This window comes from Cicer arietinum, chromosome 1 (genome assembly GCF_000331145.2).
Source record: "Cicer arietinum cultivar CDC Frontier isolate Library 1 chromosome 1, Cicar.CDCFrontier_v2.0, whole genome shotgun sequence".
In the NCBI taxonomy this organism is placed as follows: domain Eukaryota; kingdom Viridiplantae; phylum Streptophyta; class Magnoliopsida; order Fabales; family Fabaceae; genus Cicer; species Cicer arietinum.
The window spans coordinates 4,177,392-4,197,115 of NC_021160.2; the positions used below are offsets into that span (position 1 = coordinate 4,177,392).

General features: G+C 31.2%; 4 protein-coding genes across 4 annotated transcripts in view; 2 read left to right on the plus strand and 2 right to left on the minus strand.

Moving 5' to 3' along the window:
• Window positions 1–3,789, minus strand: part of LOC101513955 (DNA-directed RNA polymerase I subunit 2) — a 6,813-nt gene extending 3,024 nt beyond the window's left edge. The window contains exons 1-4 of the mRNA XM_027334280.2: window positions 2,613–3,789; window positions 2,059–2,481; window positions 1,838–1,978; window positions 308–520 (exon numbers count right to left, since the gene is read on the minus strand). Of these exons, the coding sequence (XP_027190081.1) occupies window positions 308–520; window positions 1,838–1,978; window positions 2,059–2,133 (429 nt within the window). The 5' untranslated portion in view covers window positions 2,134–2,481; window positions 2,613–3,789. The remainder of the gene's footprint in view (window positions 1–307; window positions 521–1,837; window positions 1,979–2,058; window positions 2,482–2,612) is intronic.
• A 1,554-nt stretch (window positions 3,790–5,343) lies between these two features.
• On the plus strand, window positions 5,344–8,266 carry LOC101514291 (alkaline ceramidase TOD1). The gene is made up of 4 exons (XM_004485967.4): window positions 5,344–5,767; window positions 5,846–6,049; window positions 6,618–7,178; window positions 7,700–8,266. Exons 1-4 carry the CDS (start codon window positions 5,515–5,517, stop codon window positions 8,050–8,052), a joined length of 1,371 nt encoding a protein of 456 aa, XP_004486024.1. The 5' UTR covers window positions 5,344–5,514; the 3' UTR covers window positions 8,053–8,266.
• A 1,216-nt stretch (window positions 8,267–9,482) lies between these two features.
• LOC101492346 (uncharacterized) lies at window positions 9,483–10,480 on the plus strand. Its single transcript, XM_004486230.4, has one exon. The coding sequence runs from the start codon at window positions 9,854–9,856 to the stop codon at window positions 10,310–10,312; it is 459 nt and encodes a 152-aa protein (XP_004486287.1). The 5' UTR covers window positions 9,483–9,853; the 3' UTR covers window positions 10,313–10,480.
• Window positions 10,481–11,663: 1,183 nt separating this feature from the next.
• LOC101514611 (nuclear intron maturase 1, mitochondrial) lies at window positions 11,664–14,194 on the minus strand. Its single transcript, XM_004485968.4, has one exon. The coding sequence runs from the start codon at window positions 13,977–13,979 to the stop codon at window positions 11,913–11,915; it is 2,067 nt and encodes a 688-aa protein (XP_004486025.1). The 5' UTR covers window positions 13,980–14,194; the 3' UTR covers window positions 11,664–11,912.
• Window positions 14,195–19,724: the final 5,530 nt, after the last annotated feature.

Genomic DNA, 19,724 nt, shown 5'->3' on the forward strand with positions numbered 1-19,724 from the left:
GATGAGTGTGATAAACATGATTTTCCCTCATTTTAATTTTCCTAATCATATTCAATTATTACAAATCAATAAAGTAATATTATAAGATAACTATATTTATAATACGTAAAATATTATTTATAAAACTTATAAAATTAATTAATTAATATCCGCGCATCGCGCGACCCATAATCTAGTTACATTTATTTCTACATATCATCAGTGCTTAATTTGAAGGGTAACACCTATATTTTTTTTTTTTTTGCATATATACCACAAAATAAAAAATGAAAGTATTTTCTTCACTACTTTCTAAAGGGTGTAATACCTTAGCAGAAACAGATTCCAAAAGCATAGCAATCGTCATCCTAGAGGGAAATGCATGAGGATTTATAATGAGATCCGGCCGCATTCCAGTAGTTCCAGAAAATGGCATGTCAATGTCTGGCCACAACTGAGAGCAAACACCTTTCTGTCCATGTCTACTGCTAAATTTATCACCAATGACAGGGTTCCGAGGATGTCGAAAGCGTATGTTAACCTGCTCCAAAAATTAAATGCATAAGCCAACACTAAACAGATCAAACTTAATAAAAAAGTTATAGAGATTCACAAGTCCAATAAATAATAAATGATAGCAAACTATTTAAAAAGATCAAGAGAAACTACAAGCCCAATAAATAAATTACATAAAACTATTCTAGGTATAAGAGAACTTCAAGCCTAACTCATCCTTATTTCTGCAACTCTTTATAAACTCATTTAAGGGCTTATTTCTGTTTAATGTGCAAGAAATACAATGAGTTGAGGAAGAATAACATTATCCTTTCTGAACCCAAGAGTAACCAAGGAGGATGCACTAGATAGAACGATTATATACTATCAACAAGGGATGTACATTTTCAATAATGTGGCTGGGTCTTCTTCGGCAATAATACTTTGTTGAGGTGTATGCAGGGCCATCTCAAACATTTTGGAGGCCCTGTTGTAACTTTAAAACTTAGACCCATAATACACACACAAAATTCAAATTATTTTAATTAAACTGTAATTAATGTCTCAAAAAAACTTCAAATTAATATTAACCTTCAAGCTAATTAAAAAGAGTCATCTTTCTAACATTTATTTATATAAAAGAAATTGAGTACAGTTTTAAAAAAAATTGAGGTCCTACGTGTATGGGGAAAAAAATTGGTCAGCCATTCCATGAGATGCCATAAAATTATTCAAAGAATTAGAGAAAGAGAAATATTTGGAACACTTACTCTCTTATTTTGGTAAAATTAATGTGGATCGCATACTTTGGAAATGGGTCTCACATAAAGTGGTGAAACACATGGATTTCACCCAATGAAAGAGGGCATTAGAACTTAGAATTAGTGTTGAAAATAGAGTGTCCCAACTAAGTTTTAATTCTTTGCAAAAAAAATTAAAATAAGGTAAATAATTCTAAACGTTCTTTCATAACGAAAATCATCAATGAAAGTAACAAAGCACCTAAAACCTAAGATACGACCTACACAACTCGAACACCACAAATGTATACCTAAATCCATTAGGTATAGCATCATATTTGAATGGTAAGCATATTCAGAATAATATTTTCTACAGTAAATTAGAGAGAGGATAATTGATTCAGGACATGAATGAAGGAAGGCTAAATATCATCCTTCAAAGTACATCAACAAAAGTACAAAAGGAGAAAAAAAAGAAGTAATCGGTATAATACCCAGCTATTCAGTCCTTAGCCTATCAAAATAGAAAGGAACTCAAAACAAAAACAGGGCATCAACAAATAAATGAGACAAATAACATCATTAAAACATAGAAGAAGATCATAGTGAATGTTTCAACTCACCTTATTTAAATTCTTCTTAGTTTTGGTGTCAACAGCCACATAGTCAACATAAACAGGTTCAGAACCCTTTTTTTTGAAGAGGTATGTTTTATTTGTTACCTCATTGTAAGTGCTACAATAGGGTTCATCTGGCCATATCATCTGAAAGTGATAAATTCAGACTTCTTGTAAAGAAAGTTGAAGTTAGGAGGGAAAAGAGAGAAGAGGAGACGGTAACAAACCTGACACTGGTACATATTAGGTGGACTCTGATTATGATCTGACCATGGTGTAAGATTACCAACTACACTTAGCATTCCTGTTGGATGGATTTCCTAATGAGTGGCAGGAAATGGACTTTTTCTTCCACCGTCTCCACCATCAGAACATCGTATCTCCATAAAAACCTGAAAAGAAATATAAATTTGACAGATCCCCGATTTCTACCTCTTCCCAACCTTTCTCTTCTCCTATTCCTTGAGTCGCCTACCTCTCCAATTCAATTTCATGTTCCTCTTCTTCAGAGGATAATGCAAGCACAAGTGAACACCCGTACGCCAATTAACCAATTGATGGTACTAGTGTAAGAACACAAGGTGGAAAATCTAAAACATTTTCTGATATCTTTAGCTGTGCACCAAGGCCTATAACTTTTTACCTTAATTCTGAACATACATATAATAGAGCTCCGCATCAGGTGTGTGTTCATTTGAATGGAAAACCCTTTAACAAACTGTAGGTACATGTAAATTATGACAAGATTGTATCATCAATTGATTATGTAAAATGTACTAACTCGGGCAATAGCTTCCGCACAGTTGTAGTACAAAGTCCGGCAAATGAGGATCCTCGATGAACAGCCCGAAAATGTGTTTATCTTTTCAGCCTGGACGAATAATTTAATTACTGAACATAGAAATCACACACAATACACCAGTACACTTTGCTGTTCCAGAGACCTAGTCTCCTAAAGAGAATATCCTCTGCCAAAATACAGAATAACCATCCTATCTTCAAAAAATATCAATCCTACAAACACATACTAAAAATTAACTGCCATAAGTTATTTTCTAATCATAACTGCAATTGAAAATCAAATAACTGCTATTATACAGTTCTGATACTACTTATTTCCTAGTTATCGTTGCCAACAAGAAGTTAACTCTAATGCTCCCTAGTACATCTTCCAAATGGGTGGTTAGGCTCGTTTATAGACCAATGGTTCAAACCCTTGGATCCCTTCATGAAGGAGTACAAAAGATTATCTAATACTGTCCAATGACATAAGTGAAATCCTACAACTGTTAATATTATATACTTACGAAACAAAGAAAATTGGCAACCAGAAAATACAAATTGAGATAAACTAAGTACAGGATCCATACCTAATGCAGATCCAGACCTGTAGTTGTAACTAATCTTCCAGTTTTCAACATATTTTCAATTGCTGTACTGATTCCTTTTGTATGATTTTTTTCCAAAACTTTCTTAACTTAAATAACTACAATACCTAATAGACCAAAAAATTACTAACAGCAATAGATAACAATAGGAAGAATGCACTTATCATTTATGGTCACAGAATAATTCCAGAGCTCGTACAATAAACAATAACAGAAGTTAAACAGAACAAAAATTTAACCATGTAGTTCAAAAGGAGAGTGCATGGAAATAACATGTTGCAAAAGCCAATAAACATCTACAATACTGTCGTCAAACTTAAACGTCTCTCCTTTTTTCTCAATCTAATCCAGAAGCAGCCTTTTTCCCTTCTGCAGCCACTCTTCTAGTTTTTCCTAGGATCCACGTCAATAGATGCAACAAATCAACAAAATATATACAAAACGTTTGATAAACAAAACCTTGGATAATTAAAATGTTTGATGCTAAAAATGGTAATGATGTTTGAATCACTCATTTGATAAACAAAACGTTGAAAATTATACTCATTTTGTAACATTTTGAACTATTGATGTTATTAATTAGAACATGTCTCTTTTTGATGTTATTTAAAGGGTGCCTCTTTTTTATTTTATGTTATTTAAAGGGTGCCTCTTTTCTATGTTATTGACATTATTTATATGTTTTTTTTTTATGTTATTTACTATTTAAATAAATGATGACTGTATTTTAATTTTCTATGATTTTTTATTAGAGTCTAATTTTAAAAATTAAAATAGAGTCTCTAAATTGTTTAAGATAATCCTAAATACTGTTGATTTGACTGATGTTATAAATCTCTTACTTTTTTTCATGTTACATTATCATAATTTATAGTGTCGGTCCAACACATTTAGATGTCTAAAGCGAATTTTAATATGAGTTATAAAGTGGATTTTTTTTAATTTTTAACACAACATCACTAAATTAATATAATTGATGTCATCTAATATTTTTTTAATTGATTTTATATTAAAATTTTAAAAAATAATCTATATTTTAATTTTAAAAATATTAAAATCTCATGTCTTTTTATTAAGTTAAAAAAATTTAAGACCTTATAATAAACATAAAAAATCTATATTTCATAAAGACTTTGTTTTAGTAGCCTTACCTGACTAATTTGTTTTTGATATAGTACTTACTTATTTACCTATTAGATGTAGTGTTTAGTATATAGTTAAGTCCTAATATTGGGCTGTTTAGATAGCATTTGTGCAATTGTGCCAATGGTTGTGGTCCTAAGTCCTATCAGTTTTATTTCTATGTGTAGATGGATATGCATGCATATATATATACTCATATATATAAACACGTGTGTTTCTGCATGCATACTCATATGTTGATTTATGTTAGAAAATATAGTGGTGAGAGTGGACCAGCTAAAGAGTGGTTAGAGTGGGTCTTCTCTTCATATTAACTCTCATGCCGAAAAATGGATCTCAACTAATTCGGAGCTCAGTTGGAATATAAAATAAGTCTCATCAAATGCTAATTATATTTTAGTTGGATATCCAGCTGAATAATTTGACCTAACTAAACTTTTTTTTAACCTCTTTTCATCAAAATAATTTTATTAGATACACATTAAACATTAAATTAATATAAAAACCTTTTTCATTAAAAATTTGAATTCAAATTTATCATATTTTAAGAGTTTAAACTTTTGTCTAACTAAATTATATTTATTATTTAAAAATAAATTTAAAATTCATTATTAATTAGCTTACCTGAAAAAATACTATGCACAAACAATGTAGAAAAAATTATTATTGTCACTGTATTATTATGATTTTCACTAATCATGATTATATAATTCATACTTATATTAACGGTGCATGCCCATTAAACATTTAGTTTATAAAATTAGGTTTCAAATTAATCCAATAAAATAGACAAACTTTTCTTATAAAAAAGGTGTTTATTTATTTAATTTCTTTTAAAAAATAAATAAATAAACTTTTCATTTGCTTTTCTATCATGCATATTGCTCGCGTGAAAAGCCACTTAGATAGGAACAAAATTTACATTTTTCTTATGAAATTCACAAGTAACCGTCTCACTTTATGGCTCATTCAACAACACAACACATGATCAATCCATTCTCCACTCAACAAAAAGTGAAATCACAACCAAATCCATTGCACATAAATCCCTTGAAGAAAAACAAAATCACTTTATTATTACTATTATTAATTAATTAATTATTAATATTATTACTTACTACTATTATTTTAATTTTTATTATTATTATTATTATGGGGAAGCTAATAACAACTTCGAAACCTCTTATCCTCCAATCAAAACTCCTCTGTTTTTCTCTTCTCTATCTCTTCACCACACTTTTTCTTGCTCTTTACACCACTCTCTCTCAATCCAAATGTTTCTTCAGATCATCTCCTTCAGATCCTATTCTTAATTCTCTCTTCAATTACCCTTCTTCATATGGAGAACACAAATATGCTGTTTCAACCACTCGTTCCACTTGTTCTTCCCCTATTTTCTTTTCAGGTAATTAACAATCACCCTTTATTTTTTTATGATCAAGATCGTTACTTTTTGTTAATGGGTCGTCGTTTTTGAATTCAGATTATTGGGATGTTGTCAGTGAAATCGAAAATTTTCGGAAGAATTCTCGAGGTTATTCTGGTGTTCTGAGGTATATGCAGGGCAATGCTGATACTTTTGGTGGGAACCTTAGCACTCTTACGAGGTTTTCTTATTTTAATCATCAAAATGATAGTGTTGAAGTTCCATGTGGATTTCTCAAGGAATTTCCAATTAGTGATTCTGGTTAGTTTTGTATGAATCACTTGTTTAGATCTCAATTCACGTAGAAATATTTAACCATCAATTTTAATTTATTGATTTTAATTAGTATGAAACCAAAATTTTAAATTGTAGTTGTGATATCAATCATATCTGCCTCACAATCTTTGATATCACATAGAATTGTAATATTTGATTGTCAATTAGATACTAAAAACTTTGATGTGAGACATGTGACGGCTCAAATCATGGTCGCGGTTTTTTTTTTAAACCCTAAATGCTAACGAGATTATTATGAAAAATTGTTGTTACATGAAATTATTTAGACCACAAAGTAAATAAATTAAATACTTATTGTCAAGTTTTTTTTAATTATTATATAAGATAAGATTGTAATTTACTATCGGTATCCGATATATGAACACTAATATGGACATCAAGTTAATTATGTAGATAAAATATAGTTAATTCAGTTAAATAAATGGTTAATTCAAATCGCAGTAAAAAATGTGATTATTTCATGTACGAAAAAGTAGATGCACATGAAACATTTTTTATTTGCCAATGTTGTGTACTTTTTGTTTTGATGCAGACCGAATTGCCATGGAAAAATGTGATAATGTAGTGGTAGTTTCAGCTATCTTCAATGATCATGACAAAATCAGACAACCAAAGGGTCTTGGATCCAGAACACTAGAAAATGTATGTTTTTTCATGTTAGTGGACGATGTTACCCTCAAAGGTCTTGAACATCATGGATTGGTTTCAACAAATTCCAAAGAATACAGGATAGGTGTGTGGAAGATTGTGAAGGTTGAAAAAAATGATTTGTATAAGAATCCAGCAATGAATGGTGTTATACCAAAATATTTGGTCCATAGGCTATTTCCAAATTCTCAATTCAGCATTTGGATAGATGCAAAGTTGCAACTAATGGTTGATCCTTTGTTGTTGATTCATTCACTTGTTATATCTGAGAATGTTGACATGGCTATATCAAAACACCCTTTTTATGTTCATACAATGGAAGAAGCTATGGCTACTGCTAGATGGAAGAAATGGTTGGATGTTAATGCTTTGAAGGTGCAAATGGAAACTTATTGTGAAAATGGATTGCAACCATGGAGTCCTAGCAAAAAGCCTTATGTATCAGGTATACTCTTTCAAATTATCTATTTTTTTATGTTGAGGATTTGAGATTTCACATGCATGCTCTAGCAAATTAGGGAAAGTAAGTTTAATCCAATCCAAATTTATTTAGCACTGAGAAGTCTATTTTTATGGGCTGTGTATTATGGAATATTTAATACAATTACAGCATATACCTTTTGGAATTTTGAAAATACACTTTATAATTAATAATTCATTTGTCATGTATTAGGTGCAACGCTTAAATTACTTCTTGCAAATAAATAAAAGAGTGTAATAATTTTACGTAGTTATTATTATTAATTATTTGGTGTTAATCATTGTGATAACCGTTAAACAAGCACAATGTTTATTTAACCCAGGTGATTGAAATCGAAGAGTGAAATTCACTTATGACCCTTCAAATAAAATACTACATGATAGCATCAAAATTGAAACATTTTATTAATTTTATCATTCATATAAATAATTTGTATTGTGTGCACAATTTTTTTTAAAGTGTCGTGTTTTAATTGGCCTTGACAGATGTACCAGACAGTGCTTTGATATTGAGGAAACATGGAATAAAAAGTAACCTCTTCTCTTGTCTAATGTTCAATGAGTTGGAGGCATTTAACCCAAGAGATCAATTACCCTTTGCATTTATTAGGGATAAAATGAAACCCAAATTGAAGATGAACATGTTTGAGGTGGAAGTTTTTGAACAAGTGGCAGTGGAATATAGGCACAATGTTAAGAAGAGTGATGGGACCACTATCAAGAAAATGTCTAGTTCACAAAGAACCAAAAGGGCTGAACCAGATTTGTATGTTAACGGTAGTTGTTGTGGTGGGTGCCACAAGTATCTTTCTACTATGTGGGGTGAATCCAATGATTGATATTTTGATGGACTCACAAGAGTAAAGAACAAGTCAAGAAAAAATGAAAAATTAAAGATAAAAGAACCTAATAGTGTGTCATAAATGATTTTATTTTTTAAAGATGTTTGAATAATATTGTTTTGAAATTGATTTTGTCTTTAAACTTCTTATAATTTGAAGTTCTAATTTTTTGTTTTGAACTTTAAACGTTCAATTTAGAGTTATTGGAATATATCTAAAGATACTATACATTTAATTTATTTTTAATCAGTATTAATTTTATTATCACCTAATGAAACACATAAATAGTAATAATTGGTATTTTTTTTCTATAAATGAGATATATAATTACTACTAAAAATTCTCACGCAATTATGAAATCTTGAATTCGAATTTAAGACATGATGTCTAATCTAAAAATATCGATATTAAAAAATTAATATTACTTCTATCTTTATATGTAAGACTCTCATATAAAATAATTTTTTTATATATAAGATATTCTTTAAATTACAAAAAGTATTAATTATTTTTTCACAAAAATATTTCTAATTAAATATAATGTACTAAAAAATCAACTACTTCTTTATCTTAATAATTAAAATGCAATTTTGAAAATAAAATATATATTATTGATAAATTTAATATAAAAATTATTTTTTTATCTTTTTGTATTAATCAAACATATAAAAACAACTTTAATATTAATTAAAATAATATTAATAATTATTTTACCACTGTTTACAAGATCAATTTGATGGAGGTATGAAGGTGATTATGAACAATTATATATACAAAGACAAAAGGAACGAACCTTTTATGAATAGAGAAAAGCTGACAACTTGTTACAAGTTAAGAGGAATGTTTCCTTCCTTCATTCGTCTCTTTTGAATTTATTCGTTTACGAATATTCTCTTTGCTAAATTTGCTTTTAGTTTTAAATTGTTGCCTTTGTTGTAATGTGTGCAAAAAACAATGGAATCATTATGAGAATGATTTGTTCATTAATAATTGAATGGTTCCTTAATCCATACGTAGCTTGGAACGAAGAAAGTAATGGAAACTCTCGAATCAACGTATTATTCACTCTTTGCCTACATCGAGAAGAAGAAAACAAGGCAGAAGCAGACTATTAAAAAAATTGTATTCTAAGTTTGAACCACGAATCATGCTATTGTAGAAGAAACAAAATTAAATTACATTTTTGGACTTTAAATATTACTTTGATATTTTAATATTTTTTATTTATTTAAATTACAAATATTAAATATTTTGATCCTTTAGATTATTTATTTCCTTGAATCCATCCAATATTTCATACTGTTTTTTATTCTTTGGGAAAAATAAATAATGGTTTACTAACCATACTAATTATAAAATGGATGAATTAAACTAAAAAACATCCTTATTTTGTTGTTGTTATGATGGATTGGATATATATATGAAGTGAGTCCAAATATACATAATTGTAATACAATTGTAGAAAATATATCTGATTTCTCCTCCCTAGCAAAATTATGAGGATTGTATAATGTGACGACAATATATTTCAATTTTCATTACAATGGTGATACTACTACATTTATAAAATATAAATGTGATAAATAAGTATAGAAAAAATCTTCAATTAGGCCATGATGACTCATCCCATACTTATTTTAACTACCACACCCTTCGGCCCCGCAAAAAGTGTAATTAGCTCCTCCCTAGCTACAAACAACACGACCCATTTTCTTCCTATTCTAATTCTAGTTATTTAACGAACCTACAAATTTCGACAATAAACAAAAAGTGACATATCAATTAAGAAGAAAAAAACATGGCAAGCGAACAACATCAAATAATAGAACAACAAAGGGATGAGGCAGAGATCTACGAGGGAGAAGCAATGTGCAAACAAAAATCACAGCTTCTCTTAGATGAAATTCTGTTTCCAAAAGGATTGCTTCCTTTGGACAACATTGTTGAAATGGGTTACAACCGTGTGACAGGTTTCGTGTGGTTGAAGCAAAGACACGAGAAGGTGCACCGATTCAATTCCATTGGTCGCACGGTTTTCTTTGACACTGAGATCACTGCCTTCGTTGAGGAACACCACATGCGAAGGATTACCGGTGTTAAGACCAAAGAATTTTTTGTATGGTTCACTATAACTGAAATCTTCGTCAATGATCCTTCTTCTGATAAGATCACATTCGCTAATTCATCTGGGATTGCTAGGTCATTTCCCTTCTCTGCCTTTACTCTCCAAGAAGAATCCACACATCAACATCAATAAATCTTTTTTTGCTTTCTTCTTCTTTTAGGACACTTTTATTTGAATTCAGGAATCAGATACGTATTTCATAGATTCTTGTGTTTCTCAGTTTTTTCAATTAGGTTAGATATTTCTTTTAAATAGTTGTACTACATTTTCCTCAAAGAATTATTATTATATTTTTTTTAATTACAATCTTGTGTATGATCATTTTTATTAATTATTCTTTTTTATAATGCACTTTTCTGTTTATTATTTTTATAGTCACCATTAGAAAAGTATGTAAATAATAGATAAAAAATGGACAATTAGTGAGGCTTATCGTATGCAAGACAATTTTGCGTGGCTTATTGTGTGCATGGTTGCCCACATTAAAAAATCGATATAAAAATGTTAACATGTCCTCATTTAACTCATCAATATTAATAGACTCAAAGTTACAACAAAAAATGCAATTTTATGCGGTAAAATAATGCAATTTTAATGAAATTTATGTTGTCTCGTGGTCCTGGATTTGATATTTGAAGCTTCTTGAGAAAATTAAATTCCTTGTTTGGCTCGGCTGTCGTAACGCAGCTCCTACCTATGATGTCTTCTTCCATTGTGGCCCGAGATGTTTAAGTGATGTTGAGACCTTCTTGCAACTGATAAATAGAGTAGTCTTTTTCTTGCAGGGATTTAGTGCTGCTAGAGAGCTAGGAACACTCTTCAAATGCCAAATCCAGGACCATGAGACAACATAAATTTCAAGGAAAATCTAAGATAACAACCAATGATATCCAGACTTGGCTGTATAATGTCTGTTTACCTCAATTTGCATAGTAAAAATATCACTAACAATGTCATTAATATGAACACGAATAGAGTTGAGAAACTTCACCAGATTTAGATTGAGGGAAGTTCTAAGCAGCAGTAAATTTAGACACTCATCTGCATAAATATCTTTAAATTTGAGTTGTACATCATGGATAGCCACATAATCTACTGAATGACAAAGAGAGCCTATTTGGGACCAAGTACTGTACCAAAAGAACAAATTCCCATCACCATATAGCCATCATGAAAACAAGTTCTAGACTTCTTGATGGAATTCCAAATATAGGATCCTGTAATACACCCTTCTGCATTTTCATATTTTTGTCATCAATAATACACAACTCCTCTCTTATTTTTCTATCAAATACTTCTGTTTTTGCACTCTTTGGGTTTGCAACACAAATCAAGATTAAGCAACAAGAAGATTTGTTATGAGGTTAAAGAAAATATATCACCAAACGTTATGGTTTGATGCAGGGAAGAAAGGATCCCAATGTATTAAAATTTCAGCATTTATGTAAATTCTAATGAAAAAACTCAATTCAATTCGACAATGTAGAAAATTATGTTTGTACATGTTGCCATGTTCTATATTGTTAGTAGTTAATTACAAGTTACAACACTGTCATCTGAGTTTTACCCTTCCAAAGAGCACATTCATATTTCATGTAGATAGAGTCCGCATCAACTAACATTTCTTGTGAGAATAGTAATTAAAGGACTCTTACACTCAACATAGAAATTTCTCAACAGTGATGAGATCATCAATTTTGAAAATTCCACAAATTTTCAACCAATGTCAAACTTATTCAGTTATCTCCTTTAAATCAGCTTTCACTTCTTTATCTCTGTCAGATCGAAAATAACGGACCCCAAGAGTTTTGTAGTCCCATACCATTTGAGAAATTTCCTCTTGAGGAATACTTAAGCCTTTTTGCTTAACATATCTGAGCAATTCACAGAAAAATTTAGGATTATCAAGTTTTATGTACTCATGCAACACCCTCTCGTGATCTGGTATCCAGTTTCTCGGGAACGGAGTATAATCGCAAGATGGAATCAAAGACATGTGCGAAAACTGAACACCTTCAATTGCATCCACCAGCCCCATCCTCAAAAGATCTGAATACTCAGGTGCAGAATTGTTGGTACTCTCCCTTAGAGGTCGACTGAGATTTCGCGAAGCTATTCCATACACTTTGGCACGGGACTTCAACCTATACCTAGCAGCATACAGTTTAGCCAAAGAGCTACGAACCACGTAGGCACAAAAGCCAACAACTTTTTTGCGATTATCAGCATATTTATACCAATCAGCCATGGTCTCAAGGAACTTATTCATCTGAGAGTTTGTATGAGCTTGCCCTGAATACAACATAGGATTACACGGAAGTGGCTCGGGATCCTTATCACCCTTAACGAGCGCAAGCTGCCTAAACCGGCGAATGCATTGTTGTAAACTACCAGTAACCGAAAGCAAAGTACCCACACCCTTCTCACTCACTATGTTACCTCCAGAACCTGTATACCTCAAGGTTGGATGAATCACCCTTCTACATATTATATGATCCAAAAATTGAATACCCCTTGCAATATGTTCGATCTCCAACTTGGAATTATCCAACCTTAACCCAAATCTACTTTCACAAAACCTAACAATTTTCTTCCTAATTTCAACAGCATCCTCCCTAGGACCCCTAATCCCAATCAGAAAATGACCACCATATCTTATGTAATCCATCTTCCTAGTTTTCTCGTTCCCACTAGACGGAACAAACTCGGGCCAAGCCGGGTTATGACATCCATCATCAATTGAATGCTTCCATATAGAATCAAACTTACTAGGCCTAAAAAACTCAACAATCATTTCTTCTACCATATGATCCAATTCATTAAGACAAACATTAGCAAGCAATGGACTTAAAATCCCACAATGACCATAAGAAGGTACCTTAGCAGCCTCCTCAGGAGCAAAACTGAAGAATGTTCTTAACCAATAAGGATCCGGTTTCGGTTCATTCTCTTTAAGAATCCTCTTCTTAGTAGCTTTCCTCTTCTTATCTTTCTTCAACTCTTCAACTTCAACTACTTTTCGCGAAACACGCCCCATTAAAGCAGATTTAATCAAACCCAAAACTTTCTTATCTCTAGTACCCTTTTCAACACATTCCATCACAACATTGGTATCAACTTTTTCAAAAATCTCACTCAAATCACCCTTCAAAAACCACAAGTAACCCGCAAAGTTACTCCGAATGGTTCGAATAACAGTGTGTGCATTTCTACCGGGTCGAAAAGCGTGTGATTTTGGAGAAAATTTAGGTTCAAAAACTGGTTCCAGAATGTTCAAAAGAACCTCTTGGACAACCCTGTCTTGAAAACAAGGCTCGTTGGATTCGATAAAAACTTGAAGTTTGCGTTTTGAGAGGGGTTTTGAAAAGGTTTTGTCGTTTGGTGATCGAAGTAATTGGTGGGTTTTGTCGTTCCATGTAAAACGACCGCGTATAACGGCGTTACGGAGGGAGAGAATATCACGAAGGTGGTTGGTGTGAATGGCGTTGCGAGGAGGGAAAGTTCCGGTGACGTGGGCGCATGAGCGTTGATAGGCGAAGACCCAAAGATCGAAATTGGAGAGAAAACCGGTGAGGTTAGGGAAGGAAGTGGTTTTTGGGGAGGAAAATGTTTTGATCCATAGAGAGGTGCAGATTTCGATTGGGTCTTGTTTGAGAAGAGATTGAGGATCTTCTTGTTGTTGGAGGGTGTGGTTTGTGGCTTGAAGGGAACGGGTGAAGAGAGAGTGAAAGGGTGAGAGTGTGTTGTTGGAAATGTTGCGGAGGGGTCGTAGGTGTTTGATGAATTGCCTCACTGACATGTTTTGTTTTTCACATTTTCGTAGTTCTGAGGACTGTGGAAACAAACTCTCAACACTGCACTTGCGCCGTGTCACGTGTGAATTGTTGTAGGGGTTTATTGGGTTTGGAACGGAGTGGTAGAAATTGCAATACTGTTTGGTTTTGAGAAGGAATGTTAAAGGAAAGAGAAATAGGAGGGGAAAAAATTACTAAAAACTTATAATAGAAAGAAAAGTGAGAGGAAAAAAACGGGTATAATGCTCTTGTAGAGTTGATTTGTAATAAAAGATCTGATGTATTTTATTAACAAAAATGTAATCAGAAAAAAGTGAGATGGTAATGTATTTCATGAAAGATTTAAAGACTAAAAAGAAATATTAAATGAACAACAGCATAACTTGTCTTTTAACGAACTCTTCCATAGAGTTTAAACAATATAAAGAAAGAAAAAATGTGACATCTTTTTGCCTTATTTATATAAAATTGTCATCTACCGCCAACTCGACATCATTATCAAAATAACATTATTCAAATAAAGATCTCGCATTAATCGATTGTTCTCTTTGGTACGTATATTTTTCTAAGTCTAAAACCCATAATAATCAATTGGATTCAAATGGTATTTTCTCCCTACAATAGATCAAACTGACCTCTAAGACATACTTCAACAACCACCCAACAAGTTGTACAAAAAACAAAACATCTATGTCACACTTTACAAATTCGAATGGGGGTCGAACCTATCTACACATTGACACAAGAACAAGAATGGATTACAAATAGAGCCCTTCAAACAAGACAAACTGCCGAAAACATTTTTATTCCGACGTCATAAATATCAATTAAATCTTTCCTTTTTAACTTATTCTTAACTATATAATTATATCTCCCTACGAGACATTTAAAATGAGATCGAGTGAATTCCATTCCCATATATTGTCCGGGTTTCTCTTTCATAATTTCATTTGAGAAAGTACTTAATTATGTGGTATGTTTAGTCTCTTGGAAAAAGGTTGAAAATATATGTACATTGGTGACAGGGATCCGACTTGTGTGGCACATCGTCTACGATGCATTACATGCAGGAACAAAGTAAACGCTACGAAACTTTTAATTAAAAAGCCTTTCTTTAAACATGGTACTATGGTAGTATTTTTGTTCTCCCCAATGATGCATTTTCACATGCCAATTCGAGTCTTGTGCACCAAAACTCGCTCCCACCTTTCCAGCAACTATTCTATGAAATAACAGACATCTCTCCCTCTAAATCTTGATATGTGCACACCCTTAATTAGATTGCAAGTTATGTATTTTTATTTCTTTTTCTTATTAGTAAAAGCTTAAATACATTTGGTCTTAGCTATGTTCACCATGGTCCGAATGCATCACAAAGATATTTACATATTACTTATCAAGTACTCTCTTTCTCATAAATATAAACAAAAGTCAAAATATATTGTACCCAGAGGAAATAGTTGAGTAAGAAATTAATAAAGAAATAACAAAAAAGACTAGTAGAAAATTGGAAAAATAGGGAAATAAGCAATGTTTTGTATTATTTGGTATGAAACATTTATGATTTACATGTTTTGCACCCATTATTAACTTACATAATTATGACCAAGAATAGTTAAAAACACTGAAAAATGGCCACTTTTGAAGCAGATGAAACCAGAAATATATATATAGGAAACAAAATCTTCACTGGTTTAACATCAATAGCTAGTAGCATACGAACGTTTTTTTTTAACTCTTATTGTTCTATGTTCCAAGATAAAAAAAAAAAAAAAAAGAAAGAAAAAAAAGGGAACAAGTGTCATCGAGGAAGTGATACAAATTAAATAATGCAAGAAAGATCAAGACGATCGAGTAATAACCAAATGTGGAACATTCTTTCCTCATAATTCTTTCACTGTAAATTGCTTCTGTTGCATGCATGTATAATTAATTAATACATATATGTATATAATAATAAACATTGTGAAGAAGTGAAGAACATAATCAAGGTTCTGTATTAGTGAGATGGCAGTGAAACGACACCGAATTGGGTTGATTATTATGACAAGGTGAAGAACCTGAAGGAGGAACAAAACCCTTTGGAAGCATAACAGAAAAAGGTCGTGACGACTGCATCATGTTCTTGACCATTTTCTTCCTCTGTTTTCTCTGTTTCCTCTGTTTCATGTTCTTATTTCTGTTCATTCTCCTGTTCTTGACACGTTCTTGTTTTCTCAAAAACATTGGAGTGCTGTCGGTGTTCTTGAGGTAGAACACTTGGTGGTAGTTTGATATTGTAGAAGGGATTGTTGAGGAAGGGCTTTGAGATTGGATCTCTTGGTTGTTGTTATTGGAAGAATGTGATGAAGAAGAAGAAGTGTGAGAGATTGTCATGAGGAAGACAAAGAAAAGAGTTGTGAGTATGCATTTGAGATTGGCCATGAGAATGAAAGGGGGTGTAGGAAGTAAGTTTTGTGATGCATTTGTGATGAAAATTATGGAAGTGAGAGCGCTTAGATATTGAGGATTGATGGGAATTCCAATGAGTTGATGTGGCTTTTTAGATGATGAAAAGTGAAAGCAAAGGAGAACTTGGAGATTGAGAGTTAACTAACCTATGTGTCAGTTTAAGATTGTTGGAAGAAATGGTCAACTTGTGGGTTCTTTCAATATCAAGAGTTGAAGTAAAAAAAATAATATTCTTAATCGAGTATTCTATTTCAATAGGGTATTTGGACTCATGAGATTAGTAATTTTAATTAAGATTGAATCCATTGAAAATTATAAATTTTATTTTGATTAAAATAATTTTTGGTTCTATTTTAATAGTGCAGTTACTCTTTTGATCTTTTAATTTATTTTTGTCTTTTAATTAATTTTCGTTTGATTTTAATTCTTAATTATAGTTCTATAGTTGGCATGGTCATTTCTGTCAATTTTAATGAAAAAAATTAAATCAAGGTTAGTTGTCAAATTAGTCTTATGATTATAAGTACTTCTCAATATAATAGTCGAAATTAAAGTTTTCAAAATTAGTTTTTTGATTAAACTATTCAACTCATCAATACGATTAGGATTCTTTATTTTTATTTATTTATTATTGCTTTATATATTTGAAGTTGTTAACAAGTCCACAACAATTTATGATGTTTATGAATTGTTTGATGTCATAACATGTTCACAAAATAGAATCAAAATAGAATTATAAGATATTCACAAAATAGGTTGGCTGCAAAATGCAAAACTGAGGAGGGAAATTTTTTGTTTGAAACCCCTTTTTGACATTTATCTTGTGAGTCATACATCCTAATTATGATATTATTTTGACAAAAAAAAGTAAGAAAAAAAAGGGAACAAGTGTCATCGAGGAAGTGATACAAATTAAATAATGCAAGAAAGATCAAGACGATCGAGTAATAACCAAATGTGGAACATTCTTTCCTCATAATTCTTTCACTGTAAATTGCTTCTGTTGCATGCATGTATAATTAATTAATACATATATGTATATAATAATAAACATTGTGAAGAAGTGAAGAACATAATCAAGGTTCTGTATTAGTGAGATGGCAGTGAAACGACACCGAATTGGGTTGATTATTATGACAAGGTGAAGAACCTGAAGGAGGAACAAAACCCTTTGGAAGCATAACAGAAAAAGGTCGTGACGACTGCATCATGTTCTTGACCATTTTCTTCCTCTGTTTTCTCTGTTTCCTCTGTTTCATGTTCTTATTTCTGTTCATTCTCCTGTTCTTGACACGTTCTTGTTTTCTCAAAAACATTGGAGTGCTGTCGGTGTTCTTGAGGTAGAACACTTGGTGGTAGTTTGATATTGTAGAAGGGATTGTTGAGGAAGGGCTTTGAGATTGGATCTCTTGGTTGTTGTTATTGGAAGAATGTGATGAAGAAGAAGAAGTGTGAGAGATTGTCATGAGGAAGACAAAGAAAAGAGTTGTGAGTATGCATTTGAGATTGGCCATGAGAATGAAAGGGGGTGTAGGAAGTAAGTTTTGTGATGCATTTGTGATGAAAATTATGGAAGTGAGAGCGCTTAGATATTGAGGATTGATGGGAATTCCAATGAGTTGATGTGGCTTTTTAGATGATGAAAAGTGAAAGCAAAGGAGAACTTGGAGATTGAGAGTTAACTAACCTATGTGTCAGTTTAAGATTGTTGGAAGAAATGGTCAACTTGTGGGTTCTTTCAATATCAAGAGTTGAAGTAAAAAAAATAATATTCTTAATCGAGTATTCTATTTCAATAGGGTATTTGGACTCATGAGATTAGTAATTTTAATTAAGATTGAATCCATTGAAAATTATAAATTTTATTTTGATTAAAATAATTTTTGGTTCTATTTTAATAGTGCAGTTACTCTTTTGATCTTTTAATTTATTTTTGTCTTTTAATTAATTTTCGTTTGATTTTAATTCTTAATTATAGTTCTATAGTTGGCATGGTCATTTCTGTCAATTTTAATGAAAAAAATTAAATCAAGGTTAGTTGTCAAATTAGTCTTATGATTATAAGTACTTCTCAATATAATAGTCGAAATTAAAGTTTTCAAAATTAGTTTTTTGATTAAACTATTCAACTCATCAATACGATTAGGATTCTTTATTTTTATTTATTTATTATTGCTTTATATATTTGAAGTTGTTAACAAGTCCACAACAATTTATGATGTTTATGAATTGTTTGATGTCATAACATGTTCACAAAATAGAATCAAAATAGAATTATAAGATATTCACAAAATAGGTTGGCTGCAAAATGCAAAACTGAGGAGGGAAATTTTTTGTTTGAAACCCCTTTTTGACATTTATCTTGTGAGTCATACATCCTAATTATGATATTATTTTGACAAGTAGACTTCATTTCACGGTTTCAGTTCAAAGCGAATGGAAATGATCAAATTGACTAACGGAATAATAGTTAATAGATTCAAATGAAACAAAAATTAATTAAGGGATAAAAAAAAGAATCAAATAGCAAGTAAATGAACCAAAATATGTATTTGATGTCAACAAGTATTTTTACATAACAACACCGAGTAAAAGTGGTATCTTGGGATGGTTCAATGTTTGTTGGGAGAGACAAGAGTCTAATTGTCAATACAATTGTTGGTGCATTCATAGATAGATTTATGAGTTCTTTACTTTCATTGGTTTTCACGCATTATACATTTAGTGATTGTATAGTCGTTAGATCGAGATCGAACGGTTTATATATTCACTTCAATGATTTTTATTTTAAAAAAATAATCTACTTGAAATCTGAATCATCTAACCGAGATTGAATGGTTTTGCAGCCATTGATTGCATGCATGAATATTTGCATTGATTACCACACCAAATCCAAATTCTTTTAGGGATGGAAAAAATGTTCAACCGTCAATATCGTATTTGATTCATACGAATTTGTGAGACGACTAGAGTGGACTCCAATTCCTCGTTCCACCTACAATTATAATATTAATTAACATTATTGCTAACAAGTGTTATAAAAATATTATTTGTTAATAAATAAAAAATGAAAGTTTTTGTAATAGAAATAATAAGTTTTAAACATTTAAATAATTAAAAATACAATTTTTAATATTTTTTTGAGTCAAAAAATCTTTTAATACATTTATAATTAAATATTTATATGTTTGACTTTTTTTAACAACTACCTGCACTTTTCTGAATTAATATAGATATATGTCTACAATTTTTAATAAAGAATTTTATGTAGTATTATTTTTTATTAATAACTAGCAAAT